The sequence below is a fragment of the Hermetia illucens genome, chromosome 5 (assembly GCF_905115235.1).
Source record: "Hermetia illucens chromosome 5, iHerIll2.2.curated.20191125, whole genome shotgun sequence".
Taxonomy (NCBI): domain Eukaryota; kingdom Metazoa; phylum Arthropoda; class Insecta; order Diptera; family Stratiomyidae; genus Hermetia; species Hermetia illucens.
Genome location: NC_051853.1, coordinates 20,001,174 through 20,027,946, shown reverse-complemented (window position 1 = coordinate 20,027,946; position 26,773 = coordinate 20,001,174). Strand labels below are relative to the sequence as shown.

General features: G+C 38.4%; 1 protein-coding gene and 1 long non-coding RNA gene across 4 annotated transcripts in view; one reads left to right on the top strand and one right to left on the bottom strand.

Moving 5' to 3' along the window:
• Window positions 1-26,773, bottom strand: part of LOC119656881 (ABC transporter G family member 23) — a 224,617-nt gene that overhangs the window by 19,256 nt on the left and 178,588 nt on the right. For all 3 annotated transcript variants that reach the window (XM_038063545.1, XM_038063548.1, XM_038063546.1), the window contains 2 exons: window positions 1,569-1,883; window positions 1,010-1,211 (listed from right to left, as the gene is read on the bottom strand). In XM_038063545.1, coding sequence (XP_037919473.1) covers window positions 1,010-1,211; window positions 1,569-1,883 — 517 coding nt within the window. The remainder of the gene's footprint in view (window positions 1-1,009; window positions 1,212-1,568; window positions 1,884-26,773) is intronic.
• On the top strand, window positions 835-18,624 carry LOC119656882. The gene is made up of 2 exons (XR_005250110.1): window positions 835-995; window positions 18,404-18,624. It is a non-coding gene; the product is annotated as an uncharacterized LOC119656882 (long non-coding RNA).

Sequence of the window (26,773 nt, the reverse complement as noted above, 5' to 3'; positions counted from 1 at the left end):
CCCCATATGATATCTGGGCCTCAAAATACTCTCCATAACTCTCTCCATTCTCGAAAGTTAATAATATATTACAATATTTTGTCAATTTATTGGAAACCCCTCTTAAGTTAATTCTAGAAATGTTCTTAAATGAAAAGTCGAAAAACCTTTTGTACCTGAAGCGTTAAGCTTTCGATTTTCCACTTATTTTATATTTGATATGACAAAGTAATTGAAAGGAAAATTAAGGGACATATCGATATAGACGATACCATTTTAGTCGAATTAAATCTATCAGAAACCAAGCTTCCCACAGGCCCGTTTAATTACAAGTCAATGAGAGTTGAATATTCAAAACGAAAGACTTAAGACAGAAACCTTAATTTGCATTTGGAATTTTTATGAGAGTTGTTTGCTCTAATATTGTGCAAGAAACATTCAACTGGCATAAATTCTTTAAATGTACGAATATATATACATTGTAGATAATCATTCTGACATTAGGTGGTTTCAATTAGATATGCGTGAGTAGCATTGAACCTGACAAATGAACTTGGGGCGCTCAATATGCATAAAAATGCAATTTTAATTTAGTCATGTAACCGCCTTATGAAGTCGATGAGATCAATGCAAACTAGCTTATTCAAATTCTAATTAATCACAATAACTCTTGAATAGCTCATACTTCAACAAAGGTCAGAATCGCAGCAACAACAACAAATACAGCAATAATTGAACGTTGCGCATCTTATTCAAATCAAAAGATAATACTGAGACATGCAACCATACAATTTGGAATGTAACAAGCTTATTAAGTACGTTCAGACCTCATCAGTTTTTTATTTTCAAGTATTTCTTAATACATTAAAACAGTTGAGATGAGAAAACATCTTTAATATTTTTTATGACCACAAATAAGGAAATTTACGTCACATGTTTAGTTAGCTTAAGTGCTGGATAATAATGGTGATAACGTTAAAAATAACTCATTAAAATGGCGTGGTGATTTAGGAAAGGTAAATTTACTTACAGTGTGTGCTTGCCGCGCCTCTTCTATGTAGTGTGTCGTTATTATAACAGTCTTTTGTCCGGCTTTCGTAATGTGTACAAGATGATTCCAAATACTCTGTCGTAAGAGCGGATCAACACCAACGGTCGGTTCGTCCAAGATCAGAAGCTCAGGATCGTGCATTAGGGCAACAGCAAATGATACTCGACGCTGCTGTCCTCCACTGAAAAGTAGTTATCCAAAATGTTTCAACGAAACTCTTTTATGGGCTATAAGATAATAAAGAGTAGCTGAAAGTGAAGTAAACTAACTACTGAAGGGTATCCACCAAATAAAATGGGCAAAGTTTCATTGAAATGCAACATTGATATTTTTTTCGAATTTTAGCAAACGAACATTATCCCTAAATTTGGAAAATTTGAGTTTCTTGTCGGGCCCATGCAAGGAATTTTATTTTTAATTTATTTTTTTTTGTCTTTTTCTTTTATTTTTTAATTTATTTTTTATAGTTTATAGTTAATTGCTCTAAAATTCAGCGCAACAACATTTTCTCAACAATTCAAATAAACTATGCACTTACCTCAAATTTTTAACTAATCTATTCTGCGATGGTAAATCTAAGAAATTCAGTAAAAACTGCAATCGTTCCATAATTTCTGATGTTTTCATTCCGAATATCCAACCAAAATACATCACAGTCTCTTTAATTGTGAATTCGCCGAATAAAGCGATTTCTTGTGGCATGTAACCAACACGTTTTCCAGGAACGCCTGAACCTTTTGTTCCCGGCTTTCCTCCAAGCACCCAGATTTCGCCGGCATTCAATCGTCTGCGCCCAACAATACAAGAAAGAAGTGTCGTTTTTCCACATCCAGAAGCACCAAGCAAACCATATCTGAAAGGAAGAGAATGAAAAATTGTAAAATTATCGTAATTAATTGGGACATCTACATATATGTATACATTCTACATTAAAGCTAAGTACATTTGCAGAGTGGGACTTGGAGTCTACGTGTTGTCACAGGAGCATGGCCCCACTATAAAATGACAATACTCGTGTTAGTCCTAATGTTTTCCTTCGGTTCCTAACAAGCTAAATGATGAAACCTTAGCCCTGTTTAAGAAGATAATCATCCGGAGAATTTTTGGCTCCTTATAGCAGGATCCGCGATACTGTAGCGTAAATACGCAGCAAATACAGCAAAAATATCGGATTGGTGGAACTAAGCACGAAACAGCAAGAATTAGAGTTTCTTATGAAAATATGCCTAGACCAGATGCCGTCATCGCATGGCTCTATTTTCGCTCAAATCGAGTTTTCAATGCTTCTACCTACCTACCTGATTCGATAGAACTGTTTTTTCCCTGTAATCGCGTGATATGCTATAATCCTAGAACTAGAAGATGGTGGTTGCTCAGCACAATTCAGCTCTATTGATATATCATCACCACCAAACGACGTTTGCTGAGGAGAGAGGGGTGGAAAGGGGGGACGGGGATTCGCCCTAACCCGACATTTTTTTTTTCAATGAAAAAAGGGAAAATATTTAGTCCGGCATAATTTTTACTCAAGACTCATATAATAATTACTCCGGGCCCGTTTCTTTCGCATAATTTTCACCCTGGGTCCGGATTTCCAGTCTACAGCCCTGAACGTTTCATCAACAGAATTTTTCTGTCGGTTTCGTTCAGGGCGGAGGTAATTCATCAGAAGCTGCCTCACCTCTGCCTTGGAAGCAGCTTGACCGAAAGTAGTGATAGGTGGTAATCACTCCATTTATATACAATCGCAAACACGACATTAGTACCAATTACATCGAAGTGAAATCCCTCCTAAGTTCAAATCTATACCAGACCAACTGGGAACAGAATGAGGTAGTCTGACCCAGACTCCACGGTACGACTAAAAAAAAGACGAAACCGAAGCGATAAAAGGGTGAAACACAGAGAACAGAAGAAAAAAAACAACAAATGACTCATAACTTGCTAAAAGAGAAACGCCGGCCCTGATGCTCGGTTCAAGCAAATATTCTAAGCTGCTTTGAAAAGAATGCCATGAAATTAGTAGTGACTCTCAAAAAATATTGTCAAAATGATTAAAGGGATGGAGAGTAGAGAGTTTAGATATTAACTGGGGGCATCGCTCAATTTTTTTTCAGATTTTTCGGCTGTATAGTTTCTGAGGATGACCTCTTAATTTAAGTGACCTTTTTCTAACCTTCCTCTCCTACACTTCTTATAGACTGATGTCAAGACTAAAACCTGCTTCGAATAATACTAGTCGAGGAGTCTTCGCTCTTTCAGTAACCCCTCCTGTATTTTCACGATTGCGGAGCAAGCCATAAGTCACTTATCCTTGGACCTCAGTATCTCCACCACTAAGTTCTCCGAGCTCACGTTCCGTGTCCCGTAAGTAACCGGGTAATGTGGTAGTTGGTCTCCCCATGTTTTCGCTCAAGCCACACCCTAATGTTGAGAATGAGCCTGCCACCACCAATACTGCCTCATCTGAAGTGGTTCTAAAAGCACTCCGGCTAGAAGTAACCTGGACAGTGTTTCGACCCACCAATAATAGGCAAAATTTTTGTAAGTGCCGTAGTGGCACTGGCTTCCTTTTGGCCTGCATATTCTAGGTGTTCCCTAAAACTCAATTTGGTGTCAACTATCACTGCTCGGTATTTGATAACCGGCTTCGATACGACCGTATATCCACCGACCTCCATTTTCACAGTGTTATTTTTCTTGCGGTTGGTTATTAAGACCGCTACGGTTTTCGCATCCGCCAAGGTCAATCCGGCTTTTACTAGCGAGGAGTTTACCGCTCTTACTGTTTCCTTCGCGTAGACCTCCACATCTTTTGGGTGTTTTACTGTAACAACCACAGCTAGGTTGTCAGCAAAGCCTACAATCGTAGTTCCCTCTGGGACGGGAAGAGACAGGTCATCTGAACTGATCTCTGCGGCCCTTTCATTTCCACTCTGTAGACCTCGCCCTAAGGGCTTATATGGGCATAGTTACACAGCTGTCTGAAGCAGTTCTTTTTGCTCCTCCAAACGGCTTCTTTTAGGCGGCCACGCACTTGCCTTTGTGCCTCCTCTCGTCCATCTCCACTAGACTTTCCCCTCAGTCTCTGGCCTTCTTGCCCGGAAACATGCGGCTCTCAAACTTGCGACTTCGTTGTTCCAAATCTGATGCAAGCCGGGACCCAGAAGCTCAGCACTGTAGGTAGGAAAGGGAATTTTATGAGCATATTTGTCTGTGTGATTGTTCCATTTGTATATGGTAGGTCGTATACAGTATGTTCGGCAATGTATTTGAATGTGGTACTGACATTCCATGCCTTAAGGTGCGGTGATTGATTTTAATGATAATAGTATCATTTCCGCTAAACTTTCTAGTATAATGCTCCATATTGTAATAATAGTCGTTGGCGCGTCAATCCAATTGGATATGACTCTTGAAGCACGAGAATTGATTATTGAGCTTCTAATTTTTGGGATAATAAAATTCCCGGTCTCTTTGGTCTTTCGCAATTTATTCTGAATACTTGGACAATAATACCTCTCTTATTCTACATGCCCCGTGAGAAAATAAGCGAGATTACTGTCTTTCCAAACATTCTTTGATGGCAGAGACAAGCCTGTGTATCTACCGATGCTTTCCTGAGCTGCTGTCATCTGTTTATAGATCTCTCTTTCCACATTCTTCGTCTGCGATGAAGGAGAGACGAAGTAAAAGTCGTACTTGCTTGCTATCTCGTTTGCTAAAATATCAATTGCCATTGTTCTCGAGATGACGAGTACTGCATCGGCTGAAACGATCTTAAAGGCATATTCTTAGGGCTGCCCTACTCAGTACTTGCACGTTACTGGAGCTTTATAGAGTAAGGACTAGCTCCCTACCCTGGCAGTCTACAAGTATACCCTATTCTTCTAAATGCTTTGTGATTGCAACCAGTGCTTCATCTTCAGCGTAATCTACCAACACTTTTCCATAATCAGAATTTTAAGTACATCATTGAAGATGCACAACAGGAAGCCCCATGCTGAGCCGTGTGAGGCTCTTGGGGTCCGTCATCGGTGTCATAAAAGTGTTTTATTTTTGCCCATCGGCGTCTGAGGTTTTGTAATGATATGGCACAAGTTCAGGGGCACCGCCGTCCAACATTTACTGGTATCACCCTTTGCGTGAATCGCATCTTCGACGAAGCGAGCAGCAAATTTGGCGACATCATTGGTCGATATGGCTTTATGGGACCTATACTGTTGACTAGAAAGATATCCCTGCCTCCCAATCACCGAGAACCATTTATTGTAGGTCACCCGTTCATTATTTTTATGATAATATCTAAGAAGGATGGTATACCTGAAGGCTAACCAACCTTGGAGGTAATCAGCCTTGGAGAACTTGGAGAACTGACAATGCAAAAAATATGTCGCACTGTATACCGTCTAGGCCCGGAATACCTTAGCATTCTAATCAGTAAACCATTCGGATTCGCTCCAGACTCTGTCCTACATTATTATGATTATAAGGTGAACTTTCTGGGAGGGGGTTCCAGTGAATTCACAAAATATAGTAATATACTCCAATTAGCTTCATTTGAGCAGATATTGGAATGGGGAGTATTTTGAGGCAGCCTTCTACACGCACTATGATGATCTTATCTCTGAAAATGAGCTCTTAAAATAAGTAACCACTAAACCTAAAAGGCATATATTTGAATTATTATGCAAATAAAATATTGTAATAGCGAAGCTACAAAATAATAGACCCAGGTCTGACGGGAAGGGGTGAGAAAGGGCATTCAGCCGGATGCGGAGCGTCCTCGGGGGCCCGGAATAGAAATTTCAAAAAAGTTTGATGATAGAGGGGCTGATACAATATCTACCCCGGGCCCAGTTTTTCCGGAAAATGTTCATGAAAAAAATGGACAGTTTTGCAGTGTTCAGGGCTAAATGAAAACAATATTTTCAAACTATTTTTAGAACACTTGGTATGTAATAATTCAAGGTTCTATTGTATTCAGATTTCTATTATATCTGGCGCCATTTAATTCGAAGAAATTGACCTCTAGATAAGAGCCCGAGGTGAATAACCACTATAAAAGTAATTCGACATTAGCTCGATGAATCGTGTTTTCAAACGTTGATTTTATTAATTATCGGAATTTAGGCAAATTATTAGAATTCTCAAGTAGGCAATTAAGAAATAATAAAAGTTATCTGGCCGGAAGTGTCGTATCGAATGATAATTACATGGGAACATAGGGGAGAGTTGGATAAAGTATTTTGAACATTTCTACACAAGTAAGTTGGCTAAACTAAGCTCAAAGGGGCGAATGACAGATACTATGGTATTTATTGCAATATTGAAACCTAGCCTTTTCAAAATATTCTGAGAAAAAAGCAGTTTCTTGGCAAATTTTAAGCTCTTGATTCAAAGGACTAGCTCTGCCGATTTCTAGAAATATACTCCGAATCTCACTTTCCATGTTCTCTTACCGTCATATAATACAGAGAGAATATTGACGGAAAACGACCTCCAGTTGATATGGTTGTTAAGGTATGTATTTGCCGGATTTTAGACAAAAGAGCGAAGTTCAGTGCCACCGTCGGCAGAAACATCGCTACCAAGGTAGACAAATTGGTTGATGCCTTGAAAGTTCTGCTCGTTAACGGAAATAGAAAACTGCGATGACCAGTCGGCCAGAGAACCTTGGCTTCGTTGACGTTTATCTCCAGTTTGACACTACTTGCTTCCCTTTCTAAATCCAGGCACCTTTGGCCGAGGTCCATGACTTGCTGAAAGGGCCTAGTCGAGATTTTTGAAGAGAATCTGTTTTCGACCTTAAGTTATTCACTATTAAATCTGTTCTGAAATATAAAGCATTCGGACAGTCAGTGAGTGGCAATAGAACATCTGCGGCAACAAATTGCAAATTGTGAATTTGTTTCAACATACCGCCGGTCGTCTTAGCACTAAGTGTCAGCGTAACTTGTTTTTTATGAGATATCTTGGTCTAACGAACAGAGAACCTTGGTAGATTGCAGATGTAAGTTTAGAAGCCTAAGTTCAGACTCGTCAGAAATTGGGAAACCAAAACGATTATGAAATATAATATACTACTGTTGTCCTCATTTCAAATCTAGTAAGCTGAAATAACCATTGATGAAGAGCATAGGGAGCGGAAATTTGAATTCGACAATCTGTTCCAAAATGATCCGCAGCATGTTGATGTGGTCAGTGATCCATCGATGATGCTTCCTGCGTTTCAGGATAATTTTAGCAATCCTTTTTGCAATGTTAAAAAGTAAGCAATTACTCTTCCAATTGCCGCACTCAAAACGGATACTTTTTTTGGGAATCGTGATAATTATATAATTTCCACTCATTAGGAAAGATTTGAGATTCTCAACATTTCCGTAGTGAAACAACTCTGCAGAACCTCCAAGGCAACCGGCCTTGTCAAGCTTTCTTTTTTGCTTTAAAGAATAATCAGTATCCGCATGTTGGCTACCCATTTTCTGCACAATAGGTGGAGTTTCACCAGATGTTATACGGTTGAGAAATATATTCCCCCCACTTTCGCAGCTGCTTGTCATCATGGATGAGGAGTCTACCGTTGTGGTCCTTTACAGGACCATTGCAAGTTCTTTCGTGATACGGTATACGTTGGCAAAATCGATATTATTTGCGGCAACTTTTGCCTCTCTGACTAGCGTAATAACAAATCCCTTTTTGCCATGGTGCATGTTATATAGTACCTCCCGAGATTTGCCAGGGTGCTGAAACTCAACCGCGTCATGTTCACCTCCACTCGTAAGGGAAGAAAAGCCTTCAGTATCTTATGTTCGTCGATTCGTTCCCAAGTTTTAGAAGTGAACCAAATTTGATGGTAGCCCCATGGGACGTTGTCGCCAACTTCATTTGCGCCAGATAAAAGAGAAATTTTAACAGCGGCTCATTGCTCACCAATATTCTCAGGCGAACTGTGTAATTCCTATAGTCCAGTCATTAAAGCTTCTAACCTCCGAATTCATTCAGTAAAGACCGATTGACATGAAATTTTGGGTGGGAGTAGAGGGTGGCATAAGAAACGGCGCCGATGTGCGCCACCCCCCCACATTTTTTTTCGAAATAACCACAGAAATCGATTAAATGGCCGATTCTAACCAAAACATGTTTAGTCAAAATTTCATTTAATCGATTTCTGTGGTTATTTCGGAAAAAAATCCACCTCGGAGGGTGATGCCACATCTCTCCGGGGGCAGACCCACATCGGCGCTATATAACTTTTGTTTCCATCCTCTACCCCCACCCCAAATTCGATATCAATCGTTCTTGACTGAAAGAATTCGGAGGCCGCACCCAATTGACTGACGCGATGCCGTTGATCTGATTAGATTTACGTTGGTCAGTTGAAACTCAATTGATCTTATAGCAGGCTCTGTGCTTGAAAAATGCAAAATCAATGACGAGGTGGTGAGCGCTGTAGAAAGAAATAAACCTCTCACCATTGTCGTTACAGTACAGAGCCGCGAGATGAAAACGAGAGCTCCCCAGAGTGCCAGCATTTTGACTGGGTGAACCCCAAAATGTTCAGCCTACATCGTTGAAATTCTCGCTGAAGATGGAGCAACGGAGCGAGCTTTGTTGCTAGACCACAAATCTATATCGTGAAGGGTGTATAAGTAAACTATAAACCCTCCCACCTCACAGGGACGTCACCGGGGCATCGACTCCCCATCTTAATATTCCGGCTAGCAGAATATTGCCATGAAGCAAGACTATTTTGTCATGTCTACTATTAGCACATTCTTGGCGGTTTTCTGAATGAACCGAAAATATACAACCACATCACAAAAATCTTCAATTTATCTTTTTCAAAGCATTGCAACCCTAATTTTGTAGCTAAAATTCCTAATGTGATCATGAATGCAAAATCATTTACTTCAATTAGGAAAGGTATGCTAATGCTTCTTCCGACATGCTGACATAAGTACGTACATATGAGCGTCTCCACGAAAAGCTGTGGTTTCCAATCTACATCCGCGTCAGTAGTCACCATCATTTGACGCAATGCATTTTTACATACAAAATTACATAATGTCCGGCTACTTCACAATCCATTTTCAAAAAAAAAAAAAAATAAATAAATAAAGAAAATTAACAATCATGTATCTTTTTCATAGAAAATGCATCAGCGGAATGGATTTATTCAGTAAAACAAAACTAAGGAGAAATTCAAATTTGTTTCTATCAATACTTCTAAGAAAGATAGTCTGCAGCAAAAAAGGGGTGATCAAGATGTTGGCCTATTTCTTGATTAACGCATAGTAACCGTAATTTTCACTTATAAAGGAGAGAAAGAATCATTCAGGAAGTATGTATTGGCCAATTATTCATTATTATGGTCGATTATTGGCATGGAGCTGATCTGTACCAATAAATAAATATTTATCTATGAATCAAACAAAGTAATAAAGATAGATATTTGCCAGCAGAAACTGCTTTATTTTCACTACGATCTGTGTGAAACTACTAATCCACAAAAATTTCAACACACACGGATGAAAACCAAACGTTACAAAGTACAAGATACACAACTAATGCAATAGTCAAATAAAAATTGTGAAAAATGCCATTAGGTTAAAAATATTAATTGACTGGGGTTTTTTTTTTTCTCTCCTCATCAAAACAGGTAATTTCACGGAAACGACGTTCAAAATTATTCAGCTATGAACGTCTGCGTTATTGCGTTTATGCGTCGCTGGGGAAAATGGTCGTTAGTGCAATCGAGATTGCAATTGCATGCCTATAATTGTTGAGTTATACATTTCAATTATAGAGGTTATCTGGAAGGATATCGTGTTTTCTGGAATTCTATCTATTGGTTAAGGCCGGTAATGTAATTTGTAGTAAATTTCTCTCATTTCAAATAAGTTGAAATTGGTTTTGAATAATTAATTGTTAGAAACGGTTGAAGGAAGCTGGTTTGAACATTTTAGATAATAAAAGGGGAGGCAATCTTTTTTTGTAAACCATAAGAAATGTTAACGAAAAGTGAAATTTTTGTGTACTGTTTGCCAAAAAATAAGCATCTTTATAAATATTTTCTATTTACAGATGATCACCACCCACCCATAGCGATAACCGTAGCAAGGAATTTTACCGCGTGGGCTCTTGAGTGGAGTAGCCTGATAACGAATATGAGAGAACGTGTTCTGCTCGAAGAATTCCCGGAGCTAGATGTGGTAATTGCAAATATCGAGATTTGATTAGTGAGTAGTGTACTCATAGTAATCACCAAGTGATTTACATTCAATAGAGATCAAGGACGAATCGACCTCCGAAAAGGGCTATCTCAGGGTTGGCCGACCGGGCGGCGAAACCTTTTGAAGGAGTTACATTTTCGGTTGCGCGCAAACTCGACATATCGCTGAATGATGCGGCTTTAGTCATCCAGATCACCCAATCGATGATGGAAGCATGCTACTACGCCCAGAAGGTGAATATTCTCCAGAAAGCAACGCAACTATTGGTGGAACAAAAAAATTGCATTTTTTGTTGAGGATGTAGTGACTCCTTAGTCCACACTTGATGACGGAACAGACCACTTTGGAGGCAACTTTCTAACGAAAGTGCAGCTTTGCGAGCTACATACTTTCGGACAAGGAGGCTTTATTGAAGCTTCATGGGGAGCCCTGTAGCGATAAGGGAGGAAACTTCGAGGCCGCTTCATAGAGGTGATTCGAAAAAGCAAACTCTGCTTCAAACAGTTGTTCGAAAGCGCTGACATAAATCCTTAGGGTGGGGCTTACAGGGTTGTAACAAAAAGACAACAACGATCAGCCCAAATGTTGTTGCCAATTTGTTTCTTCACAACAAGGGCAGCGGATGGCAAACATTTACCCACCTCAACGAATGCATGGTACATCCAACCTCCGAAAGTTTTCAAGTTAGAAATGAAGATTAGGCCCGGCCTTTTCGTCAACACTTTTGAGGCGTGCCCAAAGAATGTTGCATACTTGGTGAAAAAGCAAAAGTTGGTAATGCTTCTCAAACCCAATAAGCCACGTGGAGATTTGCATCATACCGCCCGATTTGCTAGTTGGATAATCGAGAGAGTGATGTACAGCAGACTGTTATCATACCTATTATCTAAAACGTGAATGGAATGTCGGGGCGCTAGTATGGGTTTCGATGCGCCTATCCTAGAGAGGTTGCAGTAAGCACGGTCATGAATTTGACAAAAAGTCCGCTGCATACTGCATACTGATGATCATGCCGTGTTGATTTTTGATGATCAAAACGCAGTTCTGATAATAGTAACTGAATTAAAGGCGCATTGGCTGGCCTAGGTGTTCCTGGTTATCCAGTGAGCCTGTCGAGAATTACGTCTAAAAGAGGACTCTCAGGTACGGGATGGATGAGACCTTAAAAGAGTATATCTTCACAGCGGGGGTGCCAAAGGAATAGGACATAGCTGGTCCTGGTGGATCAGAGAATGGAAGTGGTTTTAATATTGAATTCAAGAAAAAAGAAAATTGCCGGCGGATATACGGCCGTCTCTAAGTTGGCTATCAAATATCTGGGGCTAATCTTAGACGCACACTGATGTTTACGGAACACCTAAAGTATGAATGACAAATGGAAGCTGATGCCAACGGGGTACTTGCAAAAGTGTTGCCCAACCGAAGCTGCAGATTGCTTCTAGACAGAATGATGCGATTCCTTCTGTATTACGCGTCATCTATGCGGGCTTAGGCATTTGTAAACTTTCAGATGCGGAAGCAGGCGAATTCGGTTTACCGGCTGACCATTTGCATTGTTTTAGAACTGCATCAAACGAGGCGGTACTGGTGTTAGTGGCGTAATCCTATATAGAATTTCAGTGAAAGAAACGAGCGCGCTGCACCATGTGAAACTTATGGAGGAGCACACAAAAAGCGACTCTTGGGAGTAATCAGAGTCATATGATCTCTGGTAAAGTAGATGAGATGAGGCTTCTAGGTCTCTGCGAACACATAGGCTGATCCCGAACATCAGGGTGCAGCTTTAGTAGAAACGAGGGAGACCAACTCAACCTTTATCCAGTTCCTCATGGAACACGGTGATTTGTACAAGCAATATTTGCATTATTTCGGACTTGATGAGCTTGATACGGAGGATCCAGAGCATGCAATGTCTTACGTGGTTCGCGATGGATTCGACGCAGAGCTGGCTTTTGGTTTCTTGGGCAATCGTAAAAATACAGGATGAGCTGGTGAAAGGAGGAGGAAGAAAATTCGAAAAACCGGTACCATGAGTGCCTAAGGGCAAATTCAAGCCGCAAAGTAAAATCTAAATGCGATTTTTACCAAACTTGATAGGATCAAGCTCTATATTATAGGACATTGCTACGTGCTAGGATGAACTTAAGGGGGTTCTGTAGCCAATTACTGAAAATTATAGTAATATACTACTGTTAACTTTATTTGAAGAGATTCCACCCCTGCACTCCCCACCTTTCCAACAAATGTCAAAAATAAGCTTTAGAAAGTATTAAGTGAGGCCTTTCATTTGATACGCCACATGACTATATTTGGTGAAAAAATGTACACCCCCCTTTTGCATATATGGGGATCCTCTCCTCTTAATTTCGATGTGGAATGATGTAACTCCCTCTATGCTTGAGCGTTCACAGCTCCCAACTTTCCACTAAATTTGGTGTCAATTTCTATAACGAATTCCGAGAAAAATGCCTATGGCAGACAGACATACATTAAACCGATTTTAATAAGGTTTTGTTCTACACAAAAGTTTAACAATGACGTATTGTGGTATCAGTACCGAGACCTTGGTATTTTCTCCCCAAACGTCCATTTAGTTGAACATGTACCGCAAGATACGGTTCATTGTCATTTGTAGTCGGCCAACACTCAAAACCATAGAAGGCGACAGGACGGAATATTGGTATCGTGCACTCCCTTTAGCTAGGTAAATGCATATTTCCGATTAACAAGAAATGAAGCAATATGTATTTCGAGAACCATTTTTTTTTTCGTCAGTGTTGTATGTTACATCTAGAGATGTAGCGCGCTGGAATACACAAGTGGTTCTCTAAATATCGATATGTGCAAATCTGAATCAAAATAACACTATAAATATGTCGTATTATTCCGTTTCTCGCTCTGCTTGTCTTTGGGAAAGGGTGGCATCCTGGCATTGCTGTCGGTTTGAAACTCTTCTGAAATCAACGCAAGAACCCTACCGACCAGATGAACGAAATTTACTGCACTAACTGTAACAAAATGCACATCGGACAGTCTAAAAGGACTCCTGAAAGACGTCTCGGTTAGCGCGTAAACAAGGTAGTAGCTATAGTGAAAGAAGAGAATAACAGATTTTAGATCGAAGATGGCGGAATGCATTGTCTTGACGAATCGCACTATTCCCAAAGAGGATAAAAAATTAGTAAATTGCATAAGGGATATAAGGAAATTTGAAGTGGCTGAAAGTGTTAAACTTTACAAAATCCAAAACGATGCACTTTTCAACAAAGACCAAGGCGGGTATTCTCAGCTGTGTAATTTATCAAGAGATGCAATGGCTTCATCATCTGTTAGTCGAGAAGTCAGGAAGGTTAACATCACCAGCCAGACATAATATCGGGTCAAGTCTTTACTCACCCGGTTAGTGAGGCGAGATGCTTAGGATTCTTTCCCCATTCCAATCTGAGCACTTAAGAAAACAAAGTGTAGATATTAGGATGGGGGTATTTCAGCAGCCCAGGCATCATCATCCATGGCGCAACTACCGGTGTTCAGTCTAGGCCTGCCCTACATCTCGGATTGGCTCCGAAGTTCAACAATCCTTTAAACATTATATGGAGCATATCCATGATTTTTTCGGCAGGTTTATCGAGTGTATAGGTTTTGAGAATGGGACCTTGTTTTGGGTCCAAGCTTTCTATACACCTTTACTGTTCTCCTAGAAATCGCCCTAGAAACACGTGGTGCTGAACGAGAGAAGAGGAGCTTAGCCATTCTTTTTTCCACTGTATAAAACCAAGAAAAAAGAAACAAGTCGGGATTTGTATTTATTTTATAAAGCGATTTGAGTGTGCATTTATCCCACTTGAACCTAGCACGTAATATATGCATATATTATGTGAGAATATCCACTATCAAGTGATATTTACATTCAAAGTCTTAACTTTGACCTGTTATAACTTTGTTAGTAATAGTGCGATTTCCATCAAACTTTGCAGGATTATACTCCATGCTATAACCTATATTGCTGAAATATGTTTCGTGATTCTAGACTGAACGTAAGGGGTGTTTCGTTGCCAATTACTAAAAAATTATAGTAACATACTATTATTAACTTTATGTGAACAGATATCGGTATGGAGAGTATTCCGGAACATTGACACCATATAGTGGTAGCCTCTTGATTTTTTTCAGATTTTTTCGGGTGGGTAGTTTCTGAGAATGGGTCCGTGAAAGAAATAATCACTTACGACCTTTCCAACAAATCTAAAAACTAACACCGGCTTCCGAGACCTTTCGTTGATACCTCACATGACAATATTTGATGAAAAAAAATGTTCACCTCCTTTTGCATGTATGAGGAGTCCCCGTTTATTTGATGTAGAATTATGTAACTCACTGTATGCGTGAGCGTTTACAGTTCCCATCTTTCCACCAAATTTGATGTCAATCGCTACAACTGTCTCCGAGAAAAATACGTGTAACGGACAAACAGATAGTAAACCAATTTTAATAAGGTTTTGTTTCACACAAACCCCAACCCCCAACTGCGATCTCCTTACCAAACTGCAATAGTTTAACACTAAATTGCATTTACAAAGTGCAGACTTATCATTAGGACCATCATTCATACCATACCATTCATACCACCAAATTGCATTGATTAAATATTTATATGAAAATAATGAACTTAAAATTTAGTGTCGTCTATCGGTTTTTGACCGCCCAAAGTATCTTTATATGATAGCGTTGCCTATCGCTTCTCCAACCTTTCGAGAGAAGTCTTTATATTATTTTGAATAAAAGTTCAGTTGTATTCCTATTTGTTTTTTCAATTTTGCCGCTCAGGCGGGATGACCCCGTTGTTGTCATTTTCGAATTATAATTTTTACGGCCTCCGTCATTATATAGGGATCACGAGTCATGTTACCTTGAGCTTTGCGTTTTCACCAAATCCCTTGGAATTATCCTTTTCTCTTTGTTTCCTCTCGTTAAAAAAATGGCAACCGAACGGTCTCGGAATTTTTTAAAAAGATAACTTTGAATGCATCAAATGAAAAAAAGAATTTTTATTTGTTATAAACTGTGACAAAAAAATTTTTAAAATCCTTTTTTTATTATTTTTTTATTTTTTATTTTATTATTTCAATTTTATGTACTTTTGGAACACTTATTTTAAGAACTTATTTTTCTATAATAAATTCCTTCAAATGATAAATTCAATGGGAAGTTATGGAGTATATTTTCACAAAATTTTAAACTCCGTTAGTAATTGGAGTCAGATATGCAACTTAATTAGATCTCCCATCACTTTTGAGGCCTAGATCCTATTTAGAGGCATAATTATTTGAAATAATAAATCGTTGGAAACACCGCATAATTTCACTCGGCAAAATTATATTGTTTCAGATTTCTGAAGCGAGTAGTTGGGAATGGTCTTTAATTCAAATGGCCACTTTCTAACCCACCACCGATGGCTGATATCAAAACTGAAATCTGTATCAGAAAATATGTATGTATACTTGCCGGTTCACAATTCTAATCTTTGCACTAAATTTTATGTAAATATGTATCACCATTTCTGATAAAAGTGCATGTGACTGATAGACAGACAAACAGATAGACAGTGATACGATATTAATAAAATTTTGCTTCCCACAAATTATTGTTACTTTGTTTGTTTTTAAGGTTTTGTGTAAAACAAAACCTTATTAAAATCGATTCAATGTCTGTCTGTCTGTCTGTCTGTCACACGCATTTTTCTCCAAAACGGCTGAACCGATCCGAACGAAATTTGGTGGACTGATGGGAGCTATGAAATCCCACACATACAGCGAGTGGCATAAATTTAGGTGGAGTTTAAAGGGGGCTCCCCATACATGCAAAGGGGGGATTCAAAATTTTTTTTCACCGGGTATAGTTATGTATAATATCAAATGAAAGGTCCCGATTTGTACTTTCCGAAACTGACATTAGTTTTGGCATAAATTGCAAAGTGCGTGAGTAAGGAGTCAAAATATACGCACTTGAAGTGAGACAGGACTCATTTTCGGAAACCACCCAACCTAAAAATCCGAAAAAAATCAGGGTGGTGCGCCTAGAAGAAATCTAGGCCTCAAAATATGTCCCATTCCGATATCTGCTCAAATAAACTTACTAATAGTATATTATTACTTTTTAGAAATTTACTTAAAAACCCCCCTTAAATTCATCCTAGCACTTTTTGTACCAGCATAGGGGACAATATTTCGTATATATGTGCTAAATTTCATGGAAATCAGGCAATTAACGCCAAATTTATAGCAGTTCAAACTTAGCAATTTCGTGAGAGTTTACTGCTTCTAAAGCCATGCAAATCAAATGCTGACGTCATAATTACCCGGAATAATTGACATTCGCGTGGAATATTAAAGTGGCATTTATGAAGAATCTATTTATCTGCAGCCCTTTTTAAGGTTTTGTGTAAAACACTTATGTGAAATCTAATCTTCGAGAGATGTCCCATTCCAGTATCTGCTCAAATAAATTTACTAACAGTATATTATCAACTTTTAGAAATTGACTAAAAAACTCTCCTTAAGCTCATCCTAGGTGTACCAAATTTTGCACCGGCATAGAGGACAGTCTCGTGCCAAGTTCCATGAAAATCCAACTATTAGTGTCAAAGTTATAGAAGTTCAAACTTATCAATTTCGTGCTAATTAACAGCATCCTAAGCCATACAAATAAGATGCTGACGTCATAATTAACGAGAATAATTGAAATTCGAGTGAAATATTAAAATTCCATTCAAGAAGAATCTAATTCTCCCTAGTCCTTTTTTATATTTGATGTTGGTTAAATTGTTGGCATTTGCTAATAATATTAAACTCAGGGTGTGAGGCGTATGAGGTTGACCGTTATCAACACAGGGCTTTCCATCAAATGATTTATTTAAATCGCTTTCTAGAAAATAGAGGGCAATGGAATTTTTAGCTATATTACACGCAGCTGTCGTGCACTCGTCGCTCCTCACATCTTTTTCTTTTTGTTCAGCCATCAGTTCGATCACAAAGAACACCAGTTGCGGAATGTCACTTCATCCAGGTGGCGTTAATGCTTGAAACATTTCATTACGCAATACTCCATTGGCTGGTAGCATTGACTCGAGATATTTAAATCGCAGAGTTCTGGCAATGGCAGTAACCTGCCCCTCGAGATATTTAAATCGCTGAGTTTTGGCAATGTCGGTAACTTGCCCTTCGAGATATTTAAATCGCTCAGTTCTGATAATGGCAGTAACCTGCCCAGAACTGAACGATTTCAATATCTCGGGTCAATGTTATAAGCCAATGGAGAACTACGCTATGCTCCTCACATAGGGAAACACAAAACCTTTTATACTTGAAGCGTCAAGCTTCCGGTCTCCCGACTTGTTTTCTTGTTTGAGGTTCAAATCGAGTTTCTAAGTGGCACGGAACGTCATTGCATATACGCGGGTTAGGTACGAGATAGCTAGCTGGCATGTATGTCGACAGCGCCTACATTGTTTTCTTGTGAATATCCCACGTATCCCAATGAAAAACAACAAAAGGATGTAAGAAATTCTTTATGCGAGTGATTGAAGAACATCGAACATGTGCAATGCTTTCCTTACACCGTACAAATTTAAACAATGCCTCCGGAGACGAACCTACTGTATGAAGTTTTCTTGATCTTTCTTAATGTTTTTATGTGATACAAATATCTCAACAAGTTTCTATACACCACTAAGTTTCGACACCATGTCGCCAATCCCTGTACAAATCTAGACTTAATCTTTCAATTTTTCTAATAATCCCATATGTTCGTATAACGAATATCTGCTTCTAAAATATTTCAGAAAGCCTGAAAATGTCAAAGAAAATGCGTTTAACAACATTGAAACATATGACGCAATCAGGCTCCCAATGCCGCCTCTTGCATGAATCCTGAGAAATGAACTTACAATACAGTTTCCATTATCTTATTGTGGCCTAAAAAAATTTATAATTTCCTGGCCCTCCCTAGCAGCTTTCCTCCCCCTACCTTGAGATTTTCTCGCACCTTGAAATGCGTTCACTGCATAATTTTCAAACCTACTCAATTACGACATTATCGCCTAATTCCTCAGGTTATGTGTTTTTATCTTCATCATCAGCACATTCATCATCTACTAACATGAAGGAGACCCAACATCCGCACTTATGAAGACCTAACATCCGCAGATAGAGAGCAATTACTACCATAAACTACGTAAATTCTAAATAAAGGTATGTTGTATACATCAAGGACTTTTAAATGATATCAGAGCATCATGTTCCGTATGTACTTCGATGAAAACTTTCAATTAACATTAATAAATAGTATTTCATGAATAAACCTCAGTTTCAATTTTGTACTTCCGTGCGTTTGTTGATTTTACTTGAATCAACAATCAAAGTTTAAGGTTGGGTTTTCTGGAAACGAACATTCATCCATACCTTGGCAGTAGTGCTATTACGTACATTATCTAATTACTACTTTGAGAATTAGGTACCGTTCTCCCTAGGCAATATGCAAATGAGAATACTTGAATCTTTTCATTAACTTTAAAGCCCATCTCAATCAATGCTTTTCACAGGAAATATAATAATTTACCATTGCACATAGCTTTCATGAGATTGATTTATCTACTTGAACAAATTTTTAGATATATTTGTGGCTTTAAAGTCTAACCATGAGAAGCAAAAGGTAAAACGTGCTTAGTACTTCGTATCCACGTAACGTCACTTCATATTGCTCTTAATGTCAGAAACTTGCTCGCAGAACTACAAGATACAATTTCTCTTGAGGCTACATGAATACTTAATGAGAATCTCCTGCTTTGCATAATTAATTTTGCCTCACGAATGTTTTCTACATTTTTCAAGTCGGATACTAAGGTCATTGCTATTTTCAGGCTTTTCAGCGAGAATTAAGTTATAACAGATAAATATTGCCTTCCCACAGAATCTAAGATAATATTTGCTTAAACAATCCGGTTTTGATACCTTCGTTCAGGGAAGAAGGAAATTTACTCATCAGCGCAATTGTACTTGTGTTTACACTGTTTACCTATGCCATTTACGTATGAAAGCTTATGTGCATACGAGGGAGTGTACACTTAGTAAATTTTAGGAATTCAAGCGGAAATTGATTGGAGTTTCCTGCTTAAGGTGATGGAAAATAATGCATATTTTCTTTAGGCTCTGCTTAGGTTTTCTTTCAGTTACTAAACATGAATATATTGCAAAGTGCATATAATTTATTTATTTATTTATTTAATTTAACGGACAACAAACAGAGTAAATTGCAATTAATTAATGTCCTCAGGAGGAGGAAAAAGCAAAAATCTTATCCTGCGTTTAAAACTACTTAAAGTAGAGAAGTTAAAAGGACCAAGTTGTTCTGCGTTGTTATTTCGGTAAAGCCTAGGAATCGGGGAATGAAAATAGACTTCGAGCTCTGCGAAAGGCACGTTGAAAATGTCCACGCTACGTGTGTTATAAGATGCAGGACGGCAGGTGATGTCCTCAGCGGCGGAGCAGTCCATCAGACCTGAGGTAAGTTTAAAAAATTTGCATAGATCCAGATAGGGTCTACACTGTTGTAGGAAGGGAAGGTTCAAAAAGCGGAGGCGGGAGGGGTAGACCACATGAGAGAAGCTTTTCTTAAAGAAGAGGGAACGGGTGAATTTACGTTGCACATTTTTAAGGGCAAGACAATCATAGTTATGGGAGGGTGACCAGACCACGGAGCAATACTCGAGGGTATTCCTCACGAGGAAATTGAAGAGAGCTAAGGAGGGTTGGATGGAGTCAAAATCAGAGGAGGGGCGAAGTATAAAGCTTGAAAATTTTGCTGCTAGATTGATGACATCGATGCAATGGGTGTCAAAGTGGAGCTTATTGTCGAAAGTGACTCCGAGGTAGTAAATGGAATTTAAGCAGGATAAGGAATGTCCGTTAAGAGAGTAGGAGGACCCAGAATAGATCCTTGTGGGACTCCAGAAGAGGAGGAGAAGAAACGGGAAGTACAGCCGTCAAAAGAGACGTGGCAAGATTGATTGGAAAGGTAAGAGGTCATAAGCCATAAAACAAGTGGTATGGGAACGTTTAGAGACGAGAATTTGGATAGAAGTATCTTGTGATTTACAGTGTCGAAGGCTTTAGCAAAGTCAGTGTAAATGGTATGCAAAGTTGGCAGTGGACCTACGTTTAACGAAGCCGTATTGCTCTTTCACTATGTGTTGGCCAAAGTGGCCGGACAAGCAGTCGCCGACATGTCTTTCCAGGATTTTGGAACAGGAGGAGAGGAGAGAAATGGGACGGTAATTCACGGCAAGCTTACAATCGCCACTTTTGTGAATGGGGATAATGAGAGCCTCTTTCCACAAGCCGGGAAAATGATTCACTTCGAGGCTTTTGTTGAAAATAAGAGATAGGGGAAGGGAGATGGACTTACCAGTTTTGAGCAAAAAGAGGTTTGGAAGACCGTCGTAGCCAGGTCCGACGTTGACATCAAGTTTGCCAATGAGGTACTCGGCTAGGATAGGGGTAAGAAGGGGAATAGTAGGCGATGCGGGAGGAGAGGGAGCATAGAATGACGAAAAGTAGCGGCAGAGTAAATCACAAGATAGTTGGGGGGAGTTAGCTGAGAAGCCGGAGAATTTAGTGGACGGAGGGGATAACTGGGCAGGGCAGCGGGAGTTGCAAATGTGGGATCAGAAAGGTTTCAGGTTTCCGCGCTTTAGTGACAAATATTCGTTTCTGGACATACGTATGAAGGATTTTACCGAGGAACGAAGAGATTTGAAAAACACTAAGTCAGCATCGTTTCTAGAAAACAGGAACTTCTTCCTTGCAGTTTGTTTTTGACGTAGTTTTTTTTTTGTGAATTTCAGTGGTGATCCAGACGGGGTAAGAGCGTAAGCACTTAGAAGAGGAGGGGACTTAACAAGGAAGAATATCCGATAAAATGGCATAGAAATTGTTGAGTGCTTCCTCACACGTAAATGGAGAGAGGAGGGTGACTCAGTTGATTGACGCCAGGGCTGAGTGTAGACCTTCAAAGTTCGCCTTACGACAGTTGAACTTGGTAGGCTTGCAAGCGACAGGAGAGTGGAGTCGGGATATCTGAACATCGAACTCGAGAGCAGGATGATGGGCTTCAGGGCAACGTAAGACGGAGCATGAAGGGTTTGGGCAAGACAACGCACAGGCAGGTTAGAGAGGACAAGATCAAGAGTGCGATTTAGAAAGGTTAAACTGGAGGGCGTCACAGGTGTACATGAAAGTGGATAGAGGAAGGGAAGGGTGGGTCGAGTTATTAGGAACGGAGGGAAGACCAGGAGTAATGGGCCAGGAGAGCATAGGAAGATTAAAGTCGCCACAGAGGGTGAATGGAAGCGAGGAAACAAAACAATTAGGACCCCTGATAATCTGTCGAAGAAATCCTCGTACAGAGAAGGCGGGCTTAGGCAGGGAAAATATACACACGATATGATAAAGGGACATACGTTTGGCGGAAAGGTACGTATGGTGACAGAATCGTAGGAGGAGGAAAAGGAAAAGACGATTTCGGCGGACTTCTGTGCGGAAAATGGTAAAAATTTTTTCAGAACTAAGAATATAATTTTCTCCAAAATCTCCGTCTTGGGTTAGTCTACTACTGTCATGTTTGTACGTTATCATCTTTTTAACGTTTTGTGGAAAACAAAATCGATTTGTTGTCTGCCTGCCTGGTCGTCTGTTTGTCCGTCCCACGCATTTTTCTCGAAGACAGTTATAGCGATTGGCAGCAAACTTGGTGGAAAGGTGGGAACTGTGAACATTTACGCATACAGCGAGTTACATTCTTCTACGTCGAATTTAGGGAGGGGGGTCCCATACGTGCAAAAGGGGTGTATACATTTTTGTTTCACCAAATATATTGAAATAAAAGGTCTCGGTTAGTACTTTCCCAAGCTGATCTTAGTTTTGACATTCGTTGGAAAGATACGGAGTGCGGGGAGTCGAAAGTGATCATTTATTTAACGGACCCATTCTCAGAAACTGCTCAACCGGAAAATCTGAAAAAAAAATCAAGAGGCTAACACTAGATGATGGCTAGGCTCCGAAATACCTTCCATACCGATATCCCTTCAAATAAAGTTAATAATAGTATATTACTATAATTTTCAGTATTTGGCTGCGCAACCCCCCTTAAGTTCATCCTAGCACCACGCAATTTTGCAATGTAGGCTATAATATAGAGCCTCATCCTGCCAAGTTTGGCAGAAATCGCACTATTACTAATAAAATTATAATAGGTCACTTCTTTGGATATTCAAGATTTTGAATGTCAATATCACCCGAAAGTGGATATTCTCACATAATATATACCTATATTACGTGTTAATAGGACAAATTCACATTCAAATGTCTTTATAAAATAAATACACAAAACCTTTCATACCTGAAGCGTCCAGCTTCCAGTTTCCCGACTTATTTTGATCTAAAGTTATATATACTTTATACTAATAACTAGAACTTCATTTGTGTTTTTATACATTCGAACAAAATGGTCACCCGGCTATAGTGGTCTAAATTTGTCGGTCCCTGAAGTCCATTATAAGCGGGTTACACGGCATTGGAATAATGGTTACGAAAGAGGCATCTACTTTATTGTATTCTAAATGAGGCTCGCGACAAAAAATCTTTATCCAAAGACAATTCAAATATTCAATTTTATTATTTATTAAATTATTAATTTTTGGAATTTCGAAGGAATGATACCAGAAAAAATGCTGAAAGAATTTTTTAAATTGCACTCGTGTACAATGAAATCCTTCTTCAAATATCATAAAAGCATCATGAGCAATATGCTTTTTCAATGTGCTGAATCTGTATCTGTTTTGCTGCTGTATATATTCTAAATGTTATTTTTTTATGTCCTCAAAGTTCAAGATCTTTTAGTTTTTTGCGTTTATTTTACCTTTATCTATTTAAATATCATCCGGACACGCAAAACAAGTTTAAACTGATAAAAAAAAGGAAGAAAGATATCGGCTAACGTTGTTTTTACACAAACGATAGCGAGTGTTTTTTTTCGCTGTGAATTCACGGAACTCAATACAATGTTTCTGAATTTAATTTACGCGCAGAAATAAACATTTTTGGATAAAAATATTTATTGAACTAACACACACGGTATTTTAGCAACTATTTGTTTTCTTCTTCGGAGGATTTCAACTTGAAAAAGGGAAACAAATGGCTCCCGAAATACAGAACATGATAATTCAATAACAATGTTCAGCAGCAAAAAAAAAAGAATCTTTTACTAACTTAATATAAATTTCAAGATATGCAAATAAGCACCGGACTACACGAAAATAGTTGTTTCTGTATGAATTGGATATTTTGGAAAGAAGTGCGAATTTATATCTACAATGAACATTTTTATCTATTTTAAATAACAGAGTAAAAAAAAAATCGTTAAGGACAGCGAAATAATTTTTTTTCTTTGTTTTATATAAATGTAAAGAACAAGATTTCGTTTATAACATTTTTGGTAAATTAAGCGGACGTGACGGGGTCAATTTTTGTAAATTTTTATTTTTTTTATGATTTTATGATTTTCTCAAAATAACGTTTTTTAGGTTAAAGATTAAAAAAAAAGATTTAACCATTCGCTTTGAAATTCTAATATGTCATTGTAAACATTCAAAGCAATAGAATGAACCTCAGAGGCGGAGATAGTGCTAAATTTATCGATTTACATTTACAGGCGCCAAAAACGGAAAATTTTTAAAAATCACCACCAATTTGTTATTTTTTTGGCAAAATGTTTGATTGTCGTTTACTTTATAGAAAATTTTATGCGTTTTTTATTTTTTTTTCAGGCGTTCAGTGACTCGAAATCATCCACGTTGTCAGTTTTTGACTTTTTATTAAAAAAATCTGTAGCAAACAAAAAGCAACCTCGCCACATCGTAATAATGCATATGCAAAATTTCATCAAAGTATCTGTCTTTTTTCTAAAAAAAATAAACCGCTTGAAAAAAGTAAAAAAATTAAAACTTGAACCCGTCGCGTCCCCTTAACTATAAAATCTCAATGGAAATGAGGAAAAAAATTCATCTGGCTTGGGAACGAAAATTGGATGCTGAGAACATGTTGTGCTTGTGCTGTTAAAATGCGAAACCATATAAAGGATGCAAGCTTACTGAAACCGTAAAAAGAGGGTTGACCACTTTGGTAGAAATGAATTATTGTTGATAACAATCAGGTATTCATACTATGAAAACCGGTTAAAAAGAATATTTACAAAATTTTGATGGTCAATTCACTCCGAAATTCCAGTTAAAATTAAGGAAACAAAGAAAATTAAGCGAAGTACTATTTTTCTGCAAGAAGCTAGATTGTTTCGATGATTTTAGTGTTTTAGAATGAAATGTAACTTTTTTATCGTTTTAGTTTTGTGGCCATTTGATATCATCTTTTAAATATTAAAAAATCCATTTAAAAAAAGTATAAATGACATTTGTTATTTTTTCTTAATGTATTTTAATTCAATAGTAAATTTAAGTTTATTATAATCATACATAATATTATATGTTAATAAGGAGGAGAAGTCTTCTTTTTGCCGACTAATTTGATTTGCATTTATTTATATGAATATTTTTTTTACTCTAAATCTGACAAAAATTCAGTAAATCTTCTCGTGGTAAACCTTAACAAATAGTTTCTATGGAACATAATCTGGTTTAATAATAATAATAATATAATTTATTACCTATAATTCAAATAATGCATGCCAACTTATAACAGTAAAAGCATTTAGGAGTTCAGTTACTTTTAACTATATAACTTTAATTTAACATATTCCCCAGATTTTTTTTTTGTTTCTATATACACTAATGGGTCATAATGGTTCTCACGAAAAGGAGACACGTTCATTGGCACAACGCCAAAACCCCAGCATTTATTTATATGCTGGTTAGGAACTTAAAACATCTATACTTGCCTCATGAATAATGAATTAACTCCATTCCCACAGACATGGAAAAGGTCACCTTCAAAGAAGCATTAGGAAAATAAATTGAAAACAGATATATATATTGTTGCCATCTACCCCTTGCTGGTCCGTCAACTACACCCACGCGTCATCGCTCGCAACTTCCTCCAAGGACTTCACGAGACGTCCGCACTCCTACTCTACTGTTCGACGACAAGTGGCCTCGTAGCGACCCACTCGTCGGACATCTTGGGAGAGTAGGTTATGCATACCATAGCCAGCAATGCTATTGTCGCCCCCTTTAATGTGTGACACTGCCACTTCTGCCTTCCGATCTACCCATAAACATTGATAGGGAGAGTGCGATGTCTCGTCAGAATGAGAACGTTGATTTTGTTGCTGTTTATCTTCAATCCGGCTCTACTTGCATCTCTTTTTAAATCCCGAGCGATTTGGCGAATTTGCATGAGCCGGTGAGAAAGCAGACAGATGTCATCAGCGTAATCGGAGTGTATGAGGAAAGATATCCTAGTCCATTGAACTCTTCCATGTCTTCTGGATAGGCCAGCATGAGGAATGCCATCAATAACAAGAAGAAATAATATCGGTCCCACTGAGATTTTACTGTCAGTGCAGCACGTGGCGTCTGGAATCATCATATGTCGCTCTGATAATAGCAATTGATTTCTCCGGAAAGCTCTTCTTACGTAGTGTACTCCAGATACACGCTCTGTTTACACAATTGAAAGCTACCTCGCAATCGATAAAGAGCAGCTGCAACGAAAATCTATTTAACTATTATTTTTGCGACGGAAGAGAACGTTGATACCCCTCAAATTGTTACATTCAAAACGTGTGCTCTTTCTTGGAATTTTAACAATCCTTCTTCAATCTCGGTAAAAGGTCTCGGATTCTCAAGACTTCCGTACTGGTGGAAGCAGCAAGTCTACAGTAACTGTAGGTGCCGCGATAAATAATTCTCCGGGAAGACCGTCAAACCCAGTGGCTTTACTCTGTTTGAGCGGATTAATGGCCGATTGATGATGCAAGTCAAGAATTGCTGTTTTACCGGTGAATGTCAGAGTTGTCAGGTTACTATCTGTAGGTTAGCCTAGTATGAAAATAATGCGCAGGATGTGTCCCAGTATATAACCTTGAGGATTCCTATTTATATTTCTGCTTATGGTTTCGAAAGGTAAAGATTTTGTTGTTTAATCTGAACCTGCGTTTGGCAAAGAAAGATTTCGAAATGCCATTCTCGAGGGAGCAACTCTTTTAGTTTATATATTAGACTTTCATGTCAAACCTTGAAAAATGTTTGCACGATATCAAGGAGTACTTCCTGTTTTGCATAATAATTCTAATTTTCAAGACAATTCTTTGGATTTCCGTTTCCCGCGAAATCCAAGCGGGGGATGATATTCTTTTAAAATAATCTCATTATCAATGATTTCTAAAATACCTTTGAGAGAATAGGAGTGACACTTATTGGTCTATAGGCAGTAACCAGGGT